We start from the raw sequence: 19,795 nt of genomic DNA on the forward strand, positions 1-19,795 counted from the left end.
GGGACGCGAAACAAGGGGCCTCCAGAAGAAGGCTGGCATCTCAGCAGGGAGCACGGGCAGGGGGTCTGCAGTCCCTTATCCCTCCCGGAGCGCAGTCCGGGGTGGAGAGAGCTACACCACACTGCCCACCCCGGCTCCGCCTCCCCCAGCCGCGGCTCCCGCTCCGGCTCAGCCAGGATCCCCACCCGGCGGCACCCGGAGGACGGACACCGAGCGCGCGGCTGCGCCTCCAAGCCCTCCCCTTCGCCCTCCCCTTCGCCCTCCCTCTCTGGGGTCTCTGCCTCCGTCTCCTTTTTTAAAAGCTGCGTCACATGCATGCCGTTCCCCGGGCGCTCCCAGCCCCTCGCCGCCCGCCCGCCGCGCGGCGCACGCACGTCGTCGCTTGCTGCGCGCTCTCCCGGGTCACTTTGACACGGCTCTCCCCTCCCACTAGCAGGACAATTAGCATATTAATAAAGCCCAGCCCTGCCCGGCTTGGGCTGGGGAGCCGGCGCCGGCGCGAGGGAGCGCGAGCGCGAGGGCGGAGAGGGGGGCGCTCGGCGACGGCGGCGGCGGCGGGAGCGCACAGACACGCACACGCACACGCGCACACACGGACACACACTCCGCGGACTCACACCCGCGCGCACACACGCAAAGGCCGCTCGCCTTCCTGCCTGGCTTCCTTCCTGTCTGCTCCGCGTCTGACAGGCCCCTCGCCGCAGCCAGGGGCCGCCCGTACTGGGCCGAGGCCGGGCCGGCCGGCGGCGAGCGCAGCGGGGGCCGCGGGCGGCGGCGGCGGCTCATGCCCGGCCTGTCCCCGCGAGGGGCGGGCACCGTGACTCGGCTGGGCCCCCAGCGGCGGGCGATGTGAAGATGTCAGTGGGCTGTGCCTGTCCTGGTGAGTGGGGCGCGCGGCCACTCGGCCCCTTCCTGCCCAACCGTCCCCGCGGACCCCTCACCCCGTGTTTGTCGAGAACTTGTCGGGGGGGTTGTCGATGGCTTGGGGGAGGCCAGGAGCTGGAAGGGCTACGCGGGGCCTCAGGCCGTCGGGGAGGGTTTTCCCCAACCGTGTAAATGCGCAGCAGTCCAGAAACACTGGGAGGAGACGCTGGGGGTGGCTTATGTGTATGTTTTTTTGGGGGGTAGGCTAATTGGAGAGAGGTTTGGGGGGGGGCTGAAATTCTCAGAATTCCAGGTTGTTAGCCAATCAGAAGTGACTCTGGACTTTTGACCCCCCCCTTAGGTCACCATAGAGTTGTGATTGGCTGGTTTGGGCTGCCCCCCCTTCCCTGCTGCCCATTGCCTGTTACCTATCCTGTGACATCCCCCCCATGCTGTTTCTGAGTACCGTGTTTGCAGGGAGGTATTGAATGGGGCCCATCTTGCCCCCCCCTTCAACTTTTCCTGCCTGCTGCCAGGGAAGGTTGACCCTCCTGAGGCACCGATGGTACTCCTAAGAGATGCCAGATAATTGGACCCTTGGGTATGGCATCTCCGCCCTAGTGGGAGGGCAGGCTAGAAAATAGAGTGATTTGTGGAGAGGTAAGCTGGGGGAGCAATACTTGACCCAAAACCGAGAACTTGAGAGAGGACCCAGGCTCAGATCCCTGCCTCCCCAAAACATATCAGCTCTTGCCAGGGATAGCCTAGGTCTGAGTTTTTTTCCTGAGGGGCTGGTAGAGGCGTGGCGGGGGCCATCTACCTCACTGCCAGGAGGAAAGAGAGAAGCCATGCGACTGGAGAGGTAGTCTACAGAGGGCCTCACGGGCACACTGTCTCCATCCCAGGGACTCTGGGTCCTGGAATTGGCCCTCCTGCCCCAGACTGGAGTCAGCTTTCTCCTGGAAGTCAGTGTCCTTGAATGTAGCCCCCTTTGGCTACATACTTCACAACTGGACACCCCTCACTCCCCCACAGATCCTCATGGGAAGCTACCAGCGCGGAAGCTTCCTTGAAAATCATGTGACCCAGGCCAAGCTGGGCTGGGCAAACACTTCAGGTGCCTGCTGAGGCTGATATTTAAGGGGCATGGGTCCCAGAAGGAGGAATAAGAGAACCTGAGAATCCTAGAATATCCGAGTATGGGAACCACTGGCTCCTGCTGCAGAGGGTTGGGGAGAAGAGAGGGAAGAGCTTGCCAAGCTGGAATCCTGCCTGGCCCCATCGTCTCTTCTCCTACCAGCTTGGTGTACATGTTTATGTGTGGATTTTCTCCTTTATAATTGCCCCATGCTGGGTACCCCGTTCAGATCCATCATGTTCTTAGCCCACCCCAGGGCCCTGACCCTCCATCACCGCACATGAGCAGAGCAGTTAAACTAAGGATCTGAACAAGCTAGAGGGATGAGTCTTAAATTGTGATTCTTAGTTCCTACAAATAACGGATAAGCTAGTATGTATGTATGGAGGGGTTGTCAGGCTGGAGGTGGATGGGAGGTTGGCCCTGAAGTTGGGGCAGGATGCCTGGGTCCAGTGGTAGGAGAGAGAAAATCTCTTTTTCTTAGTCTCTGGGAGCAGAATGGGAACAGGAAGAGGGCCCAAGCCCAGGGGTTTGTGGGTGGGTGGGAAGACAACTTCAGTCAGTGCCCCAGAAGGTATGTTCCTTTTGTGTCTGGTGGTCTGACTGAGGGAGAGAGGGCAAAAGACAGGGAAGAGTGGGGAGTCTTTTTCCAGATCGTGAAGAAGTCTTGTAGATTGATGCCACAGAGGATGGTTAGAGGTTAGACTTTAAGGAGAACCACATGGGGAGGGCTTCAGTGTAGACTGGAAGTGGGGAATAGTAGCAGTTGGGGTTAGAGAGGGGACCTGACTTGCGACTTGCTTGGATGGGGGAGCACAGGCTTGAACACGAGGGCAGCATGGCAGCATGTAGCAGTCCAGGCCTGAAGACTTCCCCCACCTTGAGCAGCCCTGGGGTGAGGGCTGAGGCGCCCTGGCAGGCCGCCTGCCGCCTGCCTGCCTGCCTGCCTGTCTGAGTCTCTCCTTTGTGCTCTGCTGTCTCCGGGCTCCTCCTCCTCCCCCAGCCCGGCAGAGACAGCACATGCCCCACACATGTGACTGAGGGAAGCCAGAGCGCACACAGACCCACACACATGCACATGCAGAAACACCACAAGATACACACATACACACGCCCAGCTCCCATAGTGCTTCTGGGGTGAGGACCAGCTTCTGGGGCTGGAATGGCTGGGAGCAGGGAGAGCCTCTGCTAAAGGGCATCACCCTGAGCAATATGCTGAGGGGGCCAGGGCCTGTCTGGGGCAGCATGTGGCTCAGAAGGGTTAAGGCAGGGAGGAGTAGGGGGAGGGGAGGAGGCAGCAGTGGTGGCGGCTGGGAGCCAGGAGAGGAGGATGGCAGAGCGCCAGGCCAACGGGAGGCCGGGCACAGACAAAGGAAGGGGGGCAGGCACACTGGAGGCCTGGGTCAGGGAGCCCCAGGGGCCCGAGCAGGGGGCAGTGCTGGTACCTCATCCTGTGGGCTGGTGCTGGCTACTGTCCTTTGAGTCCCCACCTCCAGGAGGAGTACTTCTCATCATCATCTTTGTCATTCTTTGCTGCTCCCTCTACCTCACCACCAATTCTAAGGCCTTCTAACTCAGACTTGCTCTTTTTAGCTGGACCTGTTCTGGCCCTGTGCAACTAGGTGGATCGGGTCAGAGCAGAGAAAGGAGCAGACTTCCTGGAGAAGGAGAACTAGAAGGCCTGTTTTGAATGGTTTGCCAGTCTTGATACATCTTGGCATTTAAGGGCCCCTCCACCCTACAGCAAGACTGGAGGGCCCTTGTAGTCCCTCCTGTCTGAGGAGACAGGCTGGGTCGGGGTTCTGAGCTCTGGGCTGGAGGCAAAAGCCAGAGCGCATTCCCCTCCCCATGTGGATAGTGATTTGAGGCCTGGCGGGGGAAGGGAGTAGGAATGGCTGCAGTAGGAATTGGCTTATATCTGGTGGATTTAGAAGTGCAGGGTCCAACCCACCCTGGTCATCCTGTCTCAGTGGGTTCTGTTAGGATCTCACTGTTAGGATATTTGGCCCTATGTGCTATGAGGATCTCTTGAGGTACTGCCTGTGAATGCACTTTGGAAAGTTTAAAGGCAGTGGGGGAGAACTGGGACTACCCCAGAGGTAAGCTATAAATTTGGGAGTCAGTGGGAATGTCTTAAGTCCTGGTGATAGGCTGTATGTTACAGGGTCTGGCTGAATGTTATAGATTTCAGTATGTTTATAAAAGCTGGGGTTTCTTCTATGGCCAGGCTGTGATGAGGAATGGTATGCAGGTTTCAGAGAGGGTGATTTATATAGGTTAAGTCCTTGCATAATAAATGATCAGGGTGTGTATGTAATAGGCTGTCACAGGTTTAGGGGTTATAACACAGTTTTGGTGTGTGTATTGAGGTCAGGATGCGTGTCGTAGGTCCCAGTGTGTATGGCTTAGACTGTGTGTGTGTGTGTGTGTGTGTGTGTGTGTGTGTATGTATATCCAGGATTTGGGTATATTTAGGATTTGAGATATATCATACGTTGATGGCCAGGTGCGGTGGCTCATGTCTGTAATACTAGCGCTTCGGGAGGCCAAGGTGGGTGGATCACCTGAGGTCAGGCGTTCGAGACCAGCCTGGCCAACATAGCGAAACCCTGTCTCTACTAAAAATACAAAAATTAGCTGGGTGTGGTGGCATGCACCTATAAGCTCAGCTACTCGGGAGGCTGAGGCAGGAGAATCGCTTGAACCCAGGAGGTGGAGGTTGCATTGAGCCAAGATCACGCCACTGCACTCTAGCCTAAGCAACAGAGTGAGATTCCATCTTGGAAAAAAGATATATCACAGGTTGAAATGTGTATCAGATACTGATTTATGTGAAAGTGAGATGTGTTATTTATGTGGAAGATGTTCACAGAGCCAGGTGCAATATTATTGCACAGTTAACTAGTGAGTATGTCATGAGAAATCCTGTCCTTGGAGTTACGTGTGAATATAGTTGAGGGTAGGGGGAAGGGAGTAGAGAAACAGACACTCAAATTGCAAAGAAGGAAATAGAAGGTTTGCGCTCCCCCTTCCCGTGTGTGTGTGTGTGTGTGTGTGTGTGTGTGTACACTATGTGTTTTCCTTTTCCTATCAGTCCAAGAGTAAGGTCTGGACCACTACCCAAGTTTTAGAAATACCCCCTCCTGCTACAACAAAATTACCTTAGGAAAAAAAATAGAAATACCTGCTCCCTCGGGATGTCCCTGCTGGATGGGAGAACAGGCCCTATCCACTAACCACACCTTTTTTTTTTTTTTTTTCCTGGGGTGGTGGGGAGGATTCAGCAGCACACTAGGCTCCTTCTGGGGACGCTTGGATGGCCAAGTTGGCTTTCCCTAGCTCTGACAATGCTTATTTCCCTGGCACCCACTTGTCTTCAGTGGTGGTGGGGAAGGGGGCTTCCTGTTAAGGGGGATCTAAGTCAAGGTTTGGAACTTAGCTGGGTTGGGGGCAGGGAAGCCTGGAGTGTCCGCCTCCCTCCAATCAGTGTTTACAGGCTGATGTCAGAATGTGTGTCTGTCAAAAATAACCCCCTGGAGCCTCTCCCCCCAGCTTCTCCCGGATTTCACCAGGGGAGCCCAGGGTGGCATCCCAGGCCTGCCTTCAACCTGAGTGATCACAGGGGCGAGAAGGATTTGGGGGAGGTTTGGGAGGTGCTTTGAAGATCTTGGAGTCTGCAGAGAGGAGCCCGCCCTTCTCCATCTCTGCCAGTGGCTTTGGCCCTCCTGCTCACTCCTGATCACCTCGCCTAGGGCTCGGGGAAGGCGGGCTGCGTTTAGTTCCTGGCCCCCACAGGCTTCTCCTCCATCCAGGTCTCTCCTGGCCCAATCTGATCCGTCCCCTGTCTCTCCCAGTCTCTGTCTCTCTTTTGTTTTTCTCAGCAGTCCCTCCGTCCCAGCCTCCCTCCCTCCCTTGCTCTTCCTCTTTCCTCTCAGGGAGGGGGCGGGGCCGGTGGGGGCAGCTCCACCCTCCGCCCGCCCTGGGGCCTCATTCTGAGAGAGGCTCGGAGAGAGCGAGCGGGGAGGGAGGGAGGCAGGGAGAGAAAGGGAGAAAGGCAGGCAGCCGGCGGGCGCTGCGTGTGTGTCTGAGTGTGCGAGTGTGAGTGAGTGTGAGTGCCGGACTCTGCCTCTCCTGGTGCTCCCAGCAGAGGGGCCCGGTGGCCTGGGGAGGGCGGGCGGGCTGCTCGGAGGCAGAGGCAGCGAGAGGCGGCAGCGGGGAGAGCTGAGGAGGAGGAGGAGGAGAGAGGAAAGAGCGGAGCAGCCATTGTTGAGGGAAACCTTGCAAACAAAGAAGGCTCCGGACTCCCCGCGGTCCCCCGCCCCCCAGGCCGGCCCCCTGGCCCCCGGCGCCCGGCCCGGTGGCCATTGTAACTTTCCCCCGGGGCTGCGGCCGCCGCGGGGCGGGCCGAGGCTGTGCGTGTGAGTCTTTGTGCGGCCGGCGGAGTGGAGCTCCCAGCCGGGCCTGCCTGTCCCACTTGGGACATGAGCTGCTGAAGTTGTCCCCTCCTCAGCTCTCACCCCTGCCAGGACTCCTCTGGGCTTGCAGTCGCTCCCCGCACCTCTCCTGGCCCCCTCAGTTCTCCCAGGTAAGTCTGAGCACCCTGCAAGCCTGTTGGGGGGTGGGCGGAAGGCCCTCAGCCCGGCCCAGGCCTGGTCTGCCGGCTAGGGGAGAGGTGCCCCAGCTCAGAGCCGGAGGGGCGCTCAGGCCTGCTGACCTGTGGCCAGCCCCTAAAGGGAGGGGGCCTGCCCTCTGGTCAGCCTGGTTACCATGGCAATGCCCAGCTGGAGGTGCCCCCCTCAGCCCCGGGATGCAGCTTCCACCCTGAGAAAACTTTACTAGTTCTGGGCTCTTCTCTCCCCCTTCCTAAAGGCTTCCAGATTGCTAGAGGTGGGAGGGGGGCCATGGCTGATTACAGGGCTGGATGACACATCTCCCCACCCACCCACCCCCATCCCCCCACCTTGCTCCCTCTACTCCTGCTGCTGGGGACAGGCAGCAACAGGGACAGATGGTCTGGGTGATGTCCCTCCCTTTCTCTACTCACTCCCAAGCCCTTGTGCTGGAGCTACTGGGAGTTGAATGGCTCTGGAGAGATGCTGAGTTTGTGTCCATTCGCTGGAGGTGTAAATAGAGGCCCAGAGCTTTGGGCTTTAGCTCCTCAGAGCTATTTACCCAGGCCCAAACAACACCTGTTCATTTTCTAGAGAGAGAAATGGAGGCTCTGAGAGTTTTTTTTACAAAATTGGAGAGAAACCCAGGCATCCTGCTTCCTTTCTCTTCAGGTTCTTGAGCTGACACATTTCAAGTGGCCCCTAAACTGAGGAGGCAGGGGTGGTTAAGTTATGGGAGAAAGGATGGCCTAATTGGGGGATGAGGGCCAGGTCTGAGAATCTACTCTTGGGTTTATTGCCCAGGCCTGGTCTCTGGTGGGCCGTGTGAGCTTGGGCTTCCTGTGTGGCCTTAGTCTGCCTGTCTGTGTAGTGGGGAGACTTAGTGGCTGAGTGGGGACTGTCTTTCTGGAGACACAGGCTCAGTCCAGACTGGCATGTGAAGGCTGTGTGTGCTGTTCTTGGAGCATATGGATGTGGAGCTCGTGCATGGGGTGAGGGCCTGTTGCGGGCATCTGAATCTGCCTGGGGCTGCTGGGTTCCAGCCCTTGATAGGCATGTTAGGGCGAGCTGAGGGTGGAAGCCTGCTAGGCAGGATGAGGCACACGTGTGTGCAGGCACACACAGGCTTTGACTCTTGGCACCCTCAGAGACTGTGCAGTCTGGGACCCTCCTTTTGCCTGCATTGTGAGGATGGGGCCCTGGGGAGAGAATAAAATGACACATGTTGGCACAGGGTCTTCTTTTGTCTCTTCCCCCCAAGGAACAAAATAGGTTTTGCGTCTAAGTTGGGGAGGAGATATAGATACAGCCAATCTAGCTACCCTTCCAAATGCCGTCAAGTTTTAGGGACCCAAGGAAGCAAATGTGATTGGAGTCAGATGACTTTTGGGACTGTGCCTCAATTTCCCCTCCTATCTGGTGAGAAGGGGAAACAAAGTTGTAGGGGTACCTGGCTCATACCCAACTATGAATTTAACACTTCTTCCAGTCAGAAAACAGTACTCAAGGAACTGTTTGCTGTTAGGTGGAGTGAGAGAGAGGACATGTGCACATCACGGATACACACTAGCAAGACCCCTGTCTAGTGACCACGTGCCCCTAGACTGAGGAACATAGGCTCCTTCACAAACCACCTATTTCTCAATTGTAGGTAGAGTGGGATCCAAAGGAGGCTTATCTGCCACCTCCCCCACTCCCAAGTCTCAGAAGAGAAAATGGGTTGAGGCTTTGGGTTTCTGGTTTGGAGACAATACTCTCTACCCTTGGTGGGGGCAGGGGTGGGGGCTGGGCTGATAAGGGAGTGGCCGTTAGTGGGGAGGCAGAAGGCCCAACTGGTTATCTGGTAGGCCGCACCCAACAGGCACCCACCCCCATTTATCTTTCTATCCCTTGCCCTCCTGAGACCCTGAGGGTGGAGGAGGGGCCGAGTTCGAAAATCCCCCCTTTTCCTCCCCCACTTTGGTCTCTAGAGGGCAATAGAGGGGTCCGATGGTAGAAAGTATAGGATGTGGAAATCAGAAGATCCAAGCTCAAGTCCTAGCTTTGAGAGTTACTAGCTTTATGATCTTGGCAAGTTCCTTTGAGCCCTCAGTTGCCTCGTCTGTAAAATGGGAATGTTATGGTCAGCCCTGCTACCTCATAAGGTTGTTGTGATGATTGAATGAAACTCTGTAGATTAGAAGGGAGTTTATCAAAATTAGATTCTAATGATTGGATATTTATTTGTTCTGTGATAATTCTTCCCAGCTTCAATTCCTCTTCTGTCATCTAGGACTCAGCCAAATGAAGAAATGGGATCTTGGGTATGCGCTGGGATTAGGGTGGAATACTCTGTTTCTTAATGAAATAAGATTGGAGCCAGAATTAGAAGGAGAGACAGGTGCTCCCTAGAGTAGCCCCCTCCCCTACTCCACCACTCTCTTGTAAGCAGGCCAGGGAGCTCCATAAGACCATCCCTATCCACACAGTCTAGCAGGCTTATCGGAGAGCTCCCAAGAGGGGGTCAGGGGACTCCTTTTTCTTTTAGGAACAGGGTCTCACTCTGTTGTCCAGGCTGGAGTGCAGTGGTATGATCTCTGCTTACTTCAGTGTCAACCTCCCAGGCTCAAGTGATCCTCCCGCCTCAGCCTCCCAAGTAGCTGGAACTACAGGCGTGCCCCACCATACCCGGCCAACTTTTAAAATTGGTTTTAGAGACGAGGTCTTGCTATGTTGCCCTGGCTGGTCCCTGCAGCCTCGACCTCCTGTGCTCAAGCAGTCTTCTTGCCTTGGCCTCCCAAAGTGCTAAGATTACAGATGTGAGCCACCGAGCCCAGCTATGACTCCTTTCTTTTTCTTCTAGGTTGTTCCTCAAAGTCATTCAAGCTGTACTCGCCGAAGGAGCCCCCGAACGGCAACGCCTTCCCCCCCTTCCATCCCGGCACCATGCTAGATCGGGATGTAGGGTAAGTGAGTCTCTTGGCCACTTCCTAACCCTTCTCCAGGTGGGATCCTGCCTGGAAAGGGGAGGGAGTAGCCCCCCACCCCCAATAATTCCTGTCTTCCACCCCCATTCTCATAGCCTCTTACTTTACACAGCCCGACTCCCATGTACCCGCCTACATACCTGGAGCCAGGGATTGGGTAAGTGGGGTCCAGTGGGGAAGAAGGTGCTTTCCACTGGGTGAAGGCCGAGGTAGGGGGTGGGGTGGGGAGGCACTCCTACTGATCTGCCTTCTTCACTTCCTCCAGGAGGCACACACCATATGGCAACCAAACTGACTATAGAATATTCGAGCTTAACAAACGGCTTCAGAACTGGACAGAGGTATTGCCAAGGGAAAAGGAACTGGGAGCAGGAGGGCCATCTGGGCACCCTATGGGATATCTTATGACATGAACACACCTCACCATGCTCCCTAGGAGTGTGACAATCTCTGGTGGGATGCATTCACAACTGAGTTCTTTGAGGATGATGCCATGTTGACCATCACTTTCTGCCTGGAGGATGGACCAAAGAGATATAGTAAGTGACCTCTGGGGTCTTGCTATGGGGGTGTATACCTCCTGTGTAGTTCTAAAGTCTAGAAGTGGGTCTGGGAGTGCCAGGGGATATCTAGCTTGGTAGGGGAGGCATCTGTCTGGCCCCTTTTGCGGTCCCTTTGTCCTGAAGAGTTTGTCCCATCTCTACAGCCATTGGCCGGACCCTGATCCCACGCTACTTCCGCAGCATCTTTGAGGGGGGTGCTACGGAGCTGTACTATGTTCTTAAGCACCCCAAGGAGGCATTCCACAGCAACTTTGTGTCCCTCGACTGTGACCAGGGCAGCATGGTGACCCAGCATGGCAAGCCCATGTTCACCCAGGTCAGCAACCCAGCTGGATGTGGAACACCATGGCACCTGGGTTTGATTCCCGTCCTCTCTCCCAGTGTATACTCACAGCTGTTCTCCAGGGAGCCATATTGCGAAGTGGCAAAATAAGAAGGGCCGATAGGCATGTTGCAACCATCAGCAAGCATGTATTATGTTTGTATGGGATAGTTTTCTGGGCCCTAGGGCTATACGAGTGAACAAGAGTGTGCCCTCACATAGCATAGAGCAGATGGGTGTATCACTAGCTACATGTGTTAAGATTTTCTACTGTGTGTGTGTGTGTCTTGTGTGTCTGTGTGTGTAAAGGCCAGGTATATGGGTGGGGAGTATTGTGACATTTGTGCACCCAGATTTAATATGCAGGTAACAAAAGTATATGCAATGGTAGAGTTGTAACCAAATGGGAGACTGTAATAGACATACCTTCAAGTATGGTATGTGGGGAGGGGGCAGGGGTCTGACAAGCCTGTCCCCAGGTGTGTGTGGAGGGCCGGTTGTACCTGGAGTTCATGTTTGACGACATGATGCGAATAAAGACGTGGCACTTCAGCATCCGGCAGCACCGAGAGCTCATCCCCCGCAGCATCCTTGCCATGCATGTGAGTCGTGGGCAGGACCCAGGACACAAGAGTGAGGGCAAGCAGGGGGAAGGGTGGAACAAGGTCGGTCATTTCCTGACTGGCCTTAGACAGAGGGTTCGGGTTTCTTCATCTGAACAGCAGGTTTTATGAGAGAGTATCCTCTCTCAGGAGTGTTAAAATGCTCAGATGATAGGGCACGTGAGCAGAGGCAACCCAGGTGTCAGTGTTCTTGCTTGTCTTTTCTCCCACTCTAGGCCCAAGACCCCCAGATGTTGGATCAGCTCTCCAAAAACATCACCCGGTGTGGGCTGTCCAATTCCACTCTCAACTACCTCCGAGTGAGTCTCTGACCATCCAGTTTCTGCCCCAGTCCATTTAGTCTCGGCTCGATGTCTGTCCCCTGACAAGCCACCTCCTTGTCGACTCCTAGCTCTGTGTGATACTTGAGCCCATGCAAGAGCTCATGTCCCGCCACAAGACCTACAGCCTCAGCCCCCGCGACTGCCTCAAGACCTGCCTTTTCCAGAAGTGGCAGCGCATGGTAGCACCCCCCGGTGAGTGCCTTGCACCTGCTCTTACCAGGATCTCACACTGCTCCCCAAAGCTGTATCTTTATTTCCTTTTGAAGTTTTCCCTGCCCCTTCCTTGTTCCTGGGTCTACAAAATTGGGATCAGGGCAGGCTCATGCTCCTTGGGAGCCACAATTTAGAATAGGGGACCTGGGGCCCTCTCCCATCTGAGTCTCCTTTCCCCGGCACAGCGGAGCCCACACGTCAGCAGCCCAGCAAACGGCGGAAACGGAAAATGTCAGGGGGCAGCACCATGAGCTCGGGGGGCGGTAACACCAACAACAGCAACAGCAAGAAGAAGAGCCCAGCTAGCACCTTCGCCCTCTCCAGCCAGGTACCTGTAAGCATCTCGGCTTTCTTCTCTCTTCTGGGCTGCCCCACTGCTCACCCCTGACCCCTGTCCAAGCCTGAGCTCACTAGCAGGCATAGAAGCAAAGACAGTTTTCTTCATGTACTCTGCCAGCATGGGCTAACTGCTTTTACTGGTGAGAGAGTCCTTGTCAGGCACTTGCATGGGTGTGATCACACAGACTCAGCTGTAGGAAGCTGGGGCATAAAGGAACGGAGACAGCCATGAGGACATACAGACGTTCAGGACAGGCAGCTTGGGGCTCACAGACCATCCAGCGCACATACTCACACTGATAGAAAGACCCGCAGACTGGAGTGTTTGCAGATCCAGAATACATGCCCTTGCACATGCACACACTGCCCTCCCTCGTGTTTGACCTACTCCCTTTCTCTTACATGTGGACAGAAGTTGAGGAGTCCCCTAAAATTTTGGGGAGACGGGCTAGGGAGCTAGGGGAATGGATATGGGCTAAAGGCTTTGATGCTCTGGTGTTCTTCAGTGGGAAGGATTCCGGGAGCTGAGGGTGTCAGGAGTTGGGGTTTTAAATTCGGGTATGAGGAGGGGGTGGGGACTATTGAGCTTCCAGGGTGGGTGTTGGGGCTCTGGGGGTATCTGCCGCCCTGGGCCGGGCGAGCCCTTGCCCCGATTATGTTTGGGGACCTCCGCCACTCTCAGGATGTGATGGTGGTGGGGGAGCCCACCCTGATGGGCGGGGAGTTCGGGGACGAGGACGAGAGGCTCATCACCCGGCTGGAGAACACCCAGTTTGACGCAGCCAACGGCATTGACGACGAGGACAGCTTTAACAACTCCCCTGCACTGGGCGCCAACAGCCCCTGGAACAGCAAGCCTCCGTCCAGCCAAGAAAGCAAATCGGAGAACCCCACGTCACAGGCCTCCCAGTAAAAGGCCCTGCCGTGGCCACCCAGTGCTCTGCCTATCTGCCCCACCTCTCGCAGCCCCAGGAAGCAGAAGACAGAATGAAGAGACTGAGCATCTAAAATGGGCAGCCTCCATCCACCTGCTTCAAGGAGGAACTGGACTCGCTGGGGCAGGTGCCAAGATTTGCCCCACAGTGGCCCTGGGCTGGGCCTGGCCTCTGCAGAGCCTTTTAGGGGAAGGGGGTACTCATGTGGATGCCTACTTGGAACCTGGGCCTCTGAGACATGTCCTGACCACCCCCCAGGGCATTTGCCTCCATCCTCACTCCAGATTCTGGGTTTCCCATCCCCCTGACTTTACCCCTTTCAAGCCTGGGGTTCTCTGTACCCATAGCCCTTAGGGACTTAAAGTTATGGGGCTTGGTTGAATGCCCCTTCCCCTAGGCAGCTGGTAATAGAGGGGTAAAGCCCTGGGCTCCTCCTCCAGCTGCCACTTATCCCAGCTCCAAGTTTTTAAAAAAATAATATTATTAAAAATGTAAGTTAAAAAAAAATCACTCATGTCCCCCCCTCTTCCCCCTATTAAAAGTCCAGCTACCTCCCTACTCTTAGCAGATGGGGGCCTAGGGTCTAGGTGGGGGTGAGAGGGGGGGAGGGAGGTATGCATACCATTTTATATGGTGTGAGAGCTTCAGACCAAGGAGACCCTTTGCCATCTCCCACTTTCCTGTGGGGTGACTGCAGTTGGGGAAGGCATGCCATGGGGTAGTGGGACATTGGTGGCCACATCTTGGTGACAGACCCTTGCTGTTGTCTCTGTCTCCCCATTATCTGGACTCTGGCCTGCCCTCCTAGTGCTCGTGACTCCCTCTCTTCCAGCCCCACCCCTATGGTGTGTATATTCCTTACAAGTCCTCCACAAGAGCAGCTGTCTAGGATGTGGGGAGGGGAGGCTCCTTCCCTTAGGGAGCCTGGAGAGAAGGGAGCAGCCTTGTTGCTGTATTTTTGGTTTTGTTTCAGTTGGGCAGGCATGGGATGGGAGAGGGGCTTAGCCACTTTCCTCCAGAATCTTCCTCCCTCAACCCCTCCAACTGCATACGTAATCCTACTCTGTCCTTCACAGAGGGGAAGGGGCCCCCGACTACGTCCCAGCTCTAAGCCCACCAGAGAGAAACAGGCCTCTGTCCCCCTGGGTGAAGTAGAGGGTCTTCACCTGCCAGTGTCCCCTGCCACTCCTTCCTCATAGCAGGGAGGAGGAGGAGGAGGCAGCCAGGATCCTCAGCTCTGCCAGGGTGCAGCCAGGAGCAGGGTTTCACGCAGCTGGGCCAGCTCTGTGGCTTTGCTGCCTTTTCCTGTGGCCAGTCCCAGGAAGTGCTAGCACCACCTCTCTCCCCACTCTTCCCTCTGGATTCTGGGGTCCCCCACACCCTATTTCCTCCACTCCAGCTGCCACTTTTGGAAGGGTATTGAGTCAGGAGCTGAGGGAAGGGGTGAGGAAGGTGGACATCCCACCCTAACTGTAATGCCTTTTTTTTTTTTTTTTTTTTTTTTTTTTTTTTTTTTTGGGCCATTTGAGTCATGTATGGTACCGATCAATAAAGAGATTTTTTGGTTTGAGAGTGTCCTGGTTGGTCATTGATGCCTAATAATGACTCAGTCCAAGGCAGTCTTTTTCCCCATCCTTACAGTTCCTAAGACTGTATGAATTGGATCCCTTCACTCTCACCTCACATTTCTCCTCACTGTTTTGAAGTTGTTTCCCTGAATTACACCTCTCCTTCACCCAAGACCCTAAAGTTTGTTCCCATATGTCCCAGCCTGGCCCCATCTCCCTCTAAGTTGAGGGAGAATTGACTTTCTCAGTCTGCTCCCCACCTCTCACCCCAGGACTGTTGCTTCTCACCCCTAGCTGTCATGGGGCAGCCAGACAGGTGGCCCTCCTGGGGCAGATTCCTAGGATAGACTGCCCTGGATTATGCTGTTGAGGGAGGAGTGAGAGAGGGGACTTGGCCTAGGAGGGGGCTTGGGTTAGAGGGTCTTGAGGTACTTAGAGTACCTTGGAGACTCCTACCCCTACCCAGCCCCCAGCCTACTAGCCCAGCTAACGTCGGTTGGTTGGTTGGTTTGTTTATTTTGAGATGGAGTCTTGCTCTGTTGCCCAGGCTGGAGTGCAGTGGCATGATCTCGGCTCACTGCAACCTCCACCTCCTGGGTTCAAGTAATTCTACCTCATCCTTCCAGGTAGCTGGGATTACAGGTGCCCGCCACTATGCCTGGCTAATTTGTATATATTTTTTTAGTAGAGATAGGGTTTCACCATGTTGGCCAGGCTGGTCTCGAACTCTTGACCTCAGGTGATCCACCCACCTCAGCCTCCCAAAGTACTGGGATTATAGGCATGATCTGCTGCATCCGGTCACCAGCTGAGGTCTAAATTAGTCTCCCTGGTGCTAAGGTCCCTGGGTGAAGGATTAAGAGAGTAGCAGGATTGTCTGTCTCCTTGCTGACTTTGGGTGGGGACGTTGAGGGAGGAAGACAGTTCTGTTGCTAGTGGGTAGCCTGAAGCTCTATGGGAGGATGAGAGGATAAATAGGGTACTTTTCAGACTCTTTGCCAGGTAGTTAACTCTCCAAGTCCCCTCCTCTTCATTAAAGACTGGGAAGATAAGGAGACCCTGCTGTGGACTGGAGATGGGGTCTTAGTGCCCATAACGCTCTCTATCCAGTGTCCCTCTTTGTCATCCCAGGCAGGAGAAGCTGAGGCCTCAAACTATTCCCCTCCTAAGGTCTCTCTCGACCTGAAATAAAGCCCGATAGACCTGCACCTCTACCCTTACCTCCCTAGCTGGTAGGAAGACACCAGAGGAAGGGACTGTATGACCCATCCAATCCCTCTCCAATCTATAGTTACTTGGCCCTGCCCTGCTGCCAGCCCAGCTTCTCACAGCCCAGTGCCTCAGGACCCCAAGGAATGCTATTGCACCCCACCCCCAACTCTTCCTTTGTAGATTTGGCCAGCCTGAAGGACATTTACCGGCTAGCTGCCACCAGCAACTCACCGTGAGAGTGCCAGGTAACATCTACAGTGGGTCTGTGTCTGGCACTGGGTGTACATCTAGCCCGTTAGCCTGAGTGTGTGTCTGTGTGTATGTATGTGCTGCTGAGCTGGGGAGGGCCTGGATCTGTTTATATGTGCAGGTAAGGGAGTGTGTACATGTGTTTGTATGTGGGCATGTATATGCATATGTTGATGTATGTGTCGGTGAATTAATTCATTCAAATAGTATTCATTGAACCCTCTTTAGGTACTTGGCCCATTCTAGGTGCTGGTGATATGATATTGAACAAAGCAGAGAATATGTGACTGCTGAGTGAGTGAAGGCTATAAATCCATAAATGAGGATGTGTTGAATGTGTGGCTTAGCAGTGCGACTGTGTTGAGTTATGGGGCTGCTGGGACAGTTGTTGTGTGACTCGGGCATTTGTAGGTTCACGTCTTGTATGTATGTGTATGGAGGGAGGTAGTCAAGGGAAAAGGTAGATTGCCAGGCCTGGACCCCATCCTGCTTGGGGGCAGGGGTAGGTCAGAGAAGCAGGAGAACACACTGTTAGAACTCAGGAAACACAGTGGCCAGCAACTTCCTCTGGAGCCCCATATCTGGCTCCTCCCCATTTGCCCCCAGCAGCCCCTGGTGAAGAGGAATTACTGGGGTAGGGGAAGAGAGAGACCCTCCAAAGCCCTCATGCCCTCTGTTTTCAGGTACCTGTGTGGTCCCAGTCCCAAGCCTTAGCACATTGCTGAAGAGCTTTGTGCTGCTGAGCTGGGGAGGGCCTGGATCTGTTTATATGTGCAGGTAAGGGAGCATATACATGTGTTTGTATGTAGGCATGTATATGCATATGTTTATGTATATGTCTGTTGGTGAATTAATTCATTCAGATAGTCTGACCATGTACCCCAACCAGGGCCTCTGAATCCACAGAGGTCTGAACCCAACCCCAAACCTCTGTCCCTCCTGGACTTACAGCTCCTTCCTCATTTTTCCTGACCTGGTCTGATCTGATTCAGCCAGAGAGCTCCATCCCTTTTCCTAGGACCCTACTGTAGTCTAGTGCAACCTCCAACTCCTCTTTTATACCCTTAGCCCAGTCCAGCCTGACTTCTTTTTTTTTTTTTTTTCTTTTTTTAGGATAGAGTCTTGCTGTATTGTCCAGGCTAGAGTGCAGTGGCACGATGTTGTCTCACTGCAACCTCTGCCTCCTAGGTTCAAATGATTCTCATGCCTCCTCAGTAGCTGGGACTATAGGCACATGACACCATGCCCGGCTAATTTTTCTTTTTTTTTTTTTTTGTATTTCTGGTAGAGATGTGGTTTCACCATGTCAGGAGTTCAAGACTAGCCTTGGCAATGTAGTGAGACCTCATCTCTACCTTTTTTTTTTTTTGAGATGGAATCTTGTTCTGTCGCCCAGGCTGGAGTGCAGTGGCAAGATCTCGGCTCACTGCAGCCTCCGCCTCCTGGGTTCAAGTGATTCTCCTGCCTCAGTCTCCGTAGTAGCTGAGACTACAGGTGCGCACCACCATGTCCAGCTAATTTTTGTAATTTTAGTTGAGATGGGTTTTCACCTTGTTGGCCAGGCCAGTCTTGAACTCCTGACCTCAAGTGATCTGCCTGCCTTGGCCTCTGCAAAGTGCTAAGATTACAGACGTGAGCCCCTCCACCCAACCGAGACCTCATCTCTAAAATATTTTAATTTTTTTTTTTTGAGACGGAGTCTTGCTCTGTCTCCCAGGCTGGAGTGCAGTGGCCGGATCTCAGCTCACTGCAAGCTCCGCTTCCCGGGTTTACGCCATTCTCCTGCCTCAGCCTCCCGAGTAGCTGGGACTACAGGCGCCCGCCACCTCGCCCAGCTAGTTTTTTTATTTTTTAGTAGAGACGGGGTTTCACCGTGTTAGCCAGGATGGTCTCAATCTCCTGACCTCGTGATCCGCCTGTCTCGGCCTCCCAAAGTGCTGGGATTACAGGCTTGAGCCACCGCGCCCGGCCTCATCTCTAAAATAAATAAATAAGCTGGATATGGTGGTGCATCTATAGTCCCAGCTACTTGGGAGGCTGAGGTGGGAGAATCACTCGAGCCTGGGAAGTTGAGACAACGGTGAGCTGTGATTGCACCACTGCACTCCAGCCCAGGTGACACAGCAAGACCTTCTGTCTCAAAAAACAAAAAAACAAACAAACAAAAAACCAGGTGCAGTGGTTCTGAACACCTGTAATCCCAACACTTTGGGAGGCCGAGGCAGGTTGATCACCTGAGGTCAGGAGTTCGAGACCAGCCTGGCCAACGTGATGAAGCCCTGTCTCTACCAAAAATACAAAAATTAGCTGGGTGTGATGGCATGCACCTGAAGTCCCACCTACTGGGAAGGCCAAGGCATGAGAATCGCTTGAACCTGGGAGACAGAGGTTGCAGTGAGCGGAGATTGCCGCCACTGCACTCCAGCCTGGGCGACAAAGTGACACTTTGTCTCAAAAAAAAAAAAAAAAAAAAAAAAAAAAAATATATATATATATATATATATATATATATATATAGAGAGAGAGAGAGAGAGAGAGAGAGAGAGAGAGTGTCAGCAGCTCCCTAGTTTCATGATGGACTTCAAAGGTACTGGTTTAAGTTGGGCATAGTGGTCCATGCCTATAGTCCCAGCTACTTGGTGGGTGGCAGGCTGAAGCAAGAGGATTGTGTGAGGCCAGGAACTTGAGGCCACAGTGTGCTATGATAGCACCAAGGAATCACCACTGCACTTCAGCCTGGGCAACATAACAAGACCTTAGTCCCAGCTCCCGAGTACCCAGAATGTTTATAACGACTATGACTATCATTCATGTGGCCACAGCTCCATTCACTCAGGGCCCAGCTCTGGGGCTCCTCCTAACCCCCACCCTAAGGTCATAGATGAAATGGATGGGAGACTACATGCCCAACAGTTCTAAGCTGGGGAGTCTGGGAAGCTGAATGGGAATGGAAGCTGACTCACTTCCAGATTCCTTCTTCAGCCTCAGGATAGACTCATTTTCCCACTGATTCCAGGACCCATTTCCAGAGGAAGCTAAACCCTGGATTACTTCCCTCTTTGCTGCCCCACCTCTATGCCACCAGCTCACCTCTACAAGAGGAGGACCTAGGGCCAGTCCCTGGAGAAAAGTCCCAAAGGAGCTTGGGGGAGAAGATTCTTCTCCCCATCACCCCCAACAACTGAGGCTGCCTGGAGGAGGAGGTAGGCTACTTTTTCTCCCTTTCTTTTAATGGACTTCAGATGCACAGAACTAAATTAATCATAACCTTGGTTCATGACACACACTTATCATTGCTCCATGCACAGTGCACATTTATTTACTTATAAGACTATCATATGGGGCCAGGCACGGTGGCTCACGCCTGTAATCCCAACACTTTGGGAGGCCGAGGCGGGTGAATCACCTGAGGTCAGGAGTTTGAGACCAGCCTGGCCAACATGGTGAAACTCTGTCTCTACAAAAAATAAAAAATAAAAAAAATTAGCTGGGCATGGTGGTGCATGCCTGTAATTCCAGCTACTTGGGAGGCTGAGCCAGGAGAATCACTTGAGCCCGGGAGGTGGAGGTTGCTGTGAGCAGAGACTGCACCATTGCACTACAGCCTGGGTGACAGAGTGAGACTCTGTTTAAAAAAAAAAAAAAAAAAAAAAAAGACTGTAAAGAACTAATCAACATGAAAGCTAGGATCTTGGCAATAACTTAAATCTAGCTATCATCTCTCAGGATATCCGTCATTCTCTTGTTTTCCTTATATACACACACATATATATTTTATAAGACAGAGCTTCACTGTGTTGCTCAGAATGTAGTGCTGTAGCTATTCACAGACCCTATCATAGTGCACTGCAACCTCAAGCTCCTAGACTC

General features: G+C 53.9%; 1 protein-coding gene across 6 annotated transcripts; it reads left to right on the plus strand.

Moving 5' to 3' along the window:
- The first annotated feature begins 597 nt into the window (after nucleotides 1–597).
- LOC105478358 (LIM domain binding 1) lies at nucleotides 598–19,582 on the plus strand. 6 transcript variants are annotated; one of them, XR_985262.3, is made up of 12 exons: nucleotides 9,455–9,557; nucleotides 9,691–9,735; nucleotides 9,844–9,919; nucleotides 10,015–10,117; nucleotides 10,285–10,457; nucleotides 10,943–11,065; nucleotides 11,302–11,385; nucleotides 11,478–11,601; nucleotides 11,808–11,956; nucleotides 15,857–15,921; nucleotides 16,609–16,702; nucleotides 18,942–19,582. XR_985262.3 is itself a non-coding variant. In XM_011735542.3 (11 exons), exons 1-11 carry the CDS (start codon nucleotides 856–858, stop codon nucleotides 12,872–12,874), a joined length of 1,236 nt encoding a protein of 411 aa, XP_011733844.1. In that variant the 5' UTR covers nucleotides 598–855; the 3' UTR covers nucleotides 12,875–14,468. The 6 variants fall into 6 exon arrangements, 3 of the variants coding, with proteins under 3 accessions (XP_011733844.1, XP_011733843.2, XP_011733845.1); XR_011607679.1 differs by having other exon boundaries at nucleotides 19,011–19,582; XR_011607680.1 differs by having other exon boundaries at nucleotides 11,808–11,950.
- Nucleotides 19,583–19,795: the final 213 nt, after the last annotated feature.

Source organism: Macaca nemestrina, chromosome 9 (genome assembly GCF_043159975.1).
Source record: "Macaca nemestrina isolate mMacNem1 chromosome 9, mMacNem.hap1, whole genome shotgun sequence".
NCBI lineage: Eukaryota > Metazoa > Chordata > Mammalia > Primates > Cercopithecidae > Macaca > Macaca nemestrina.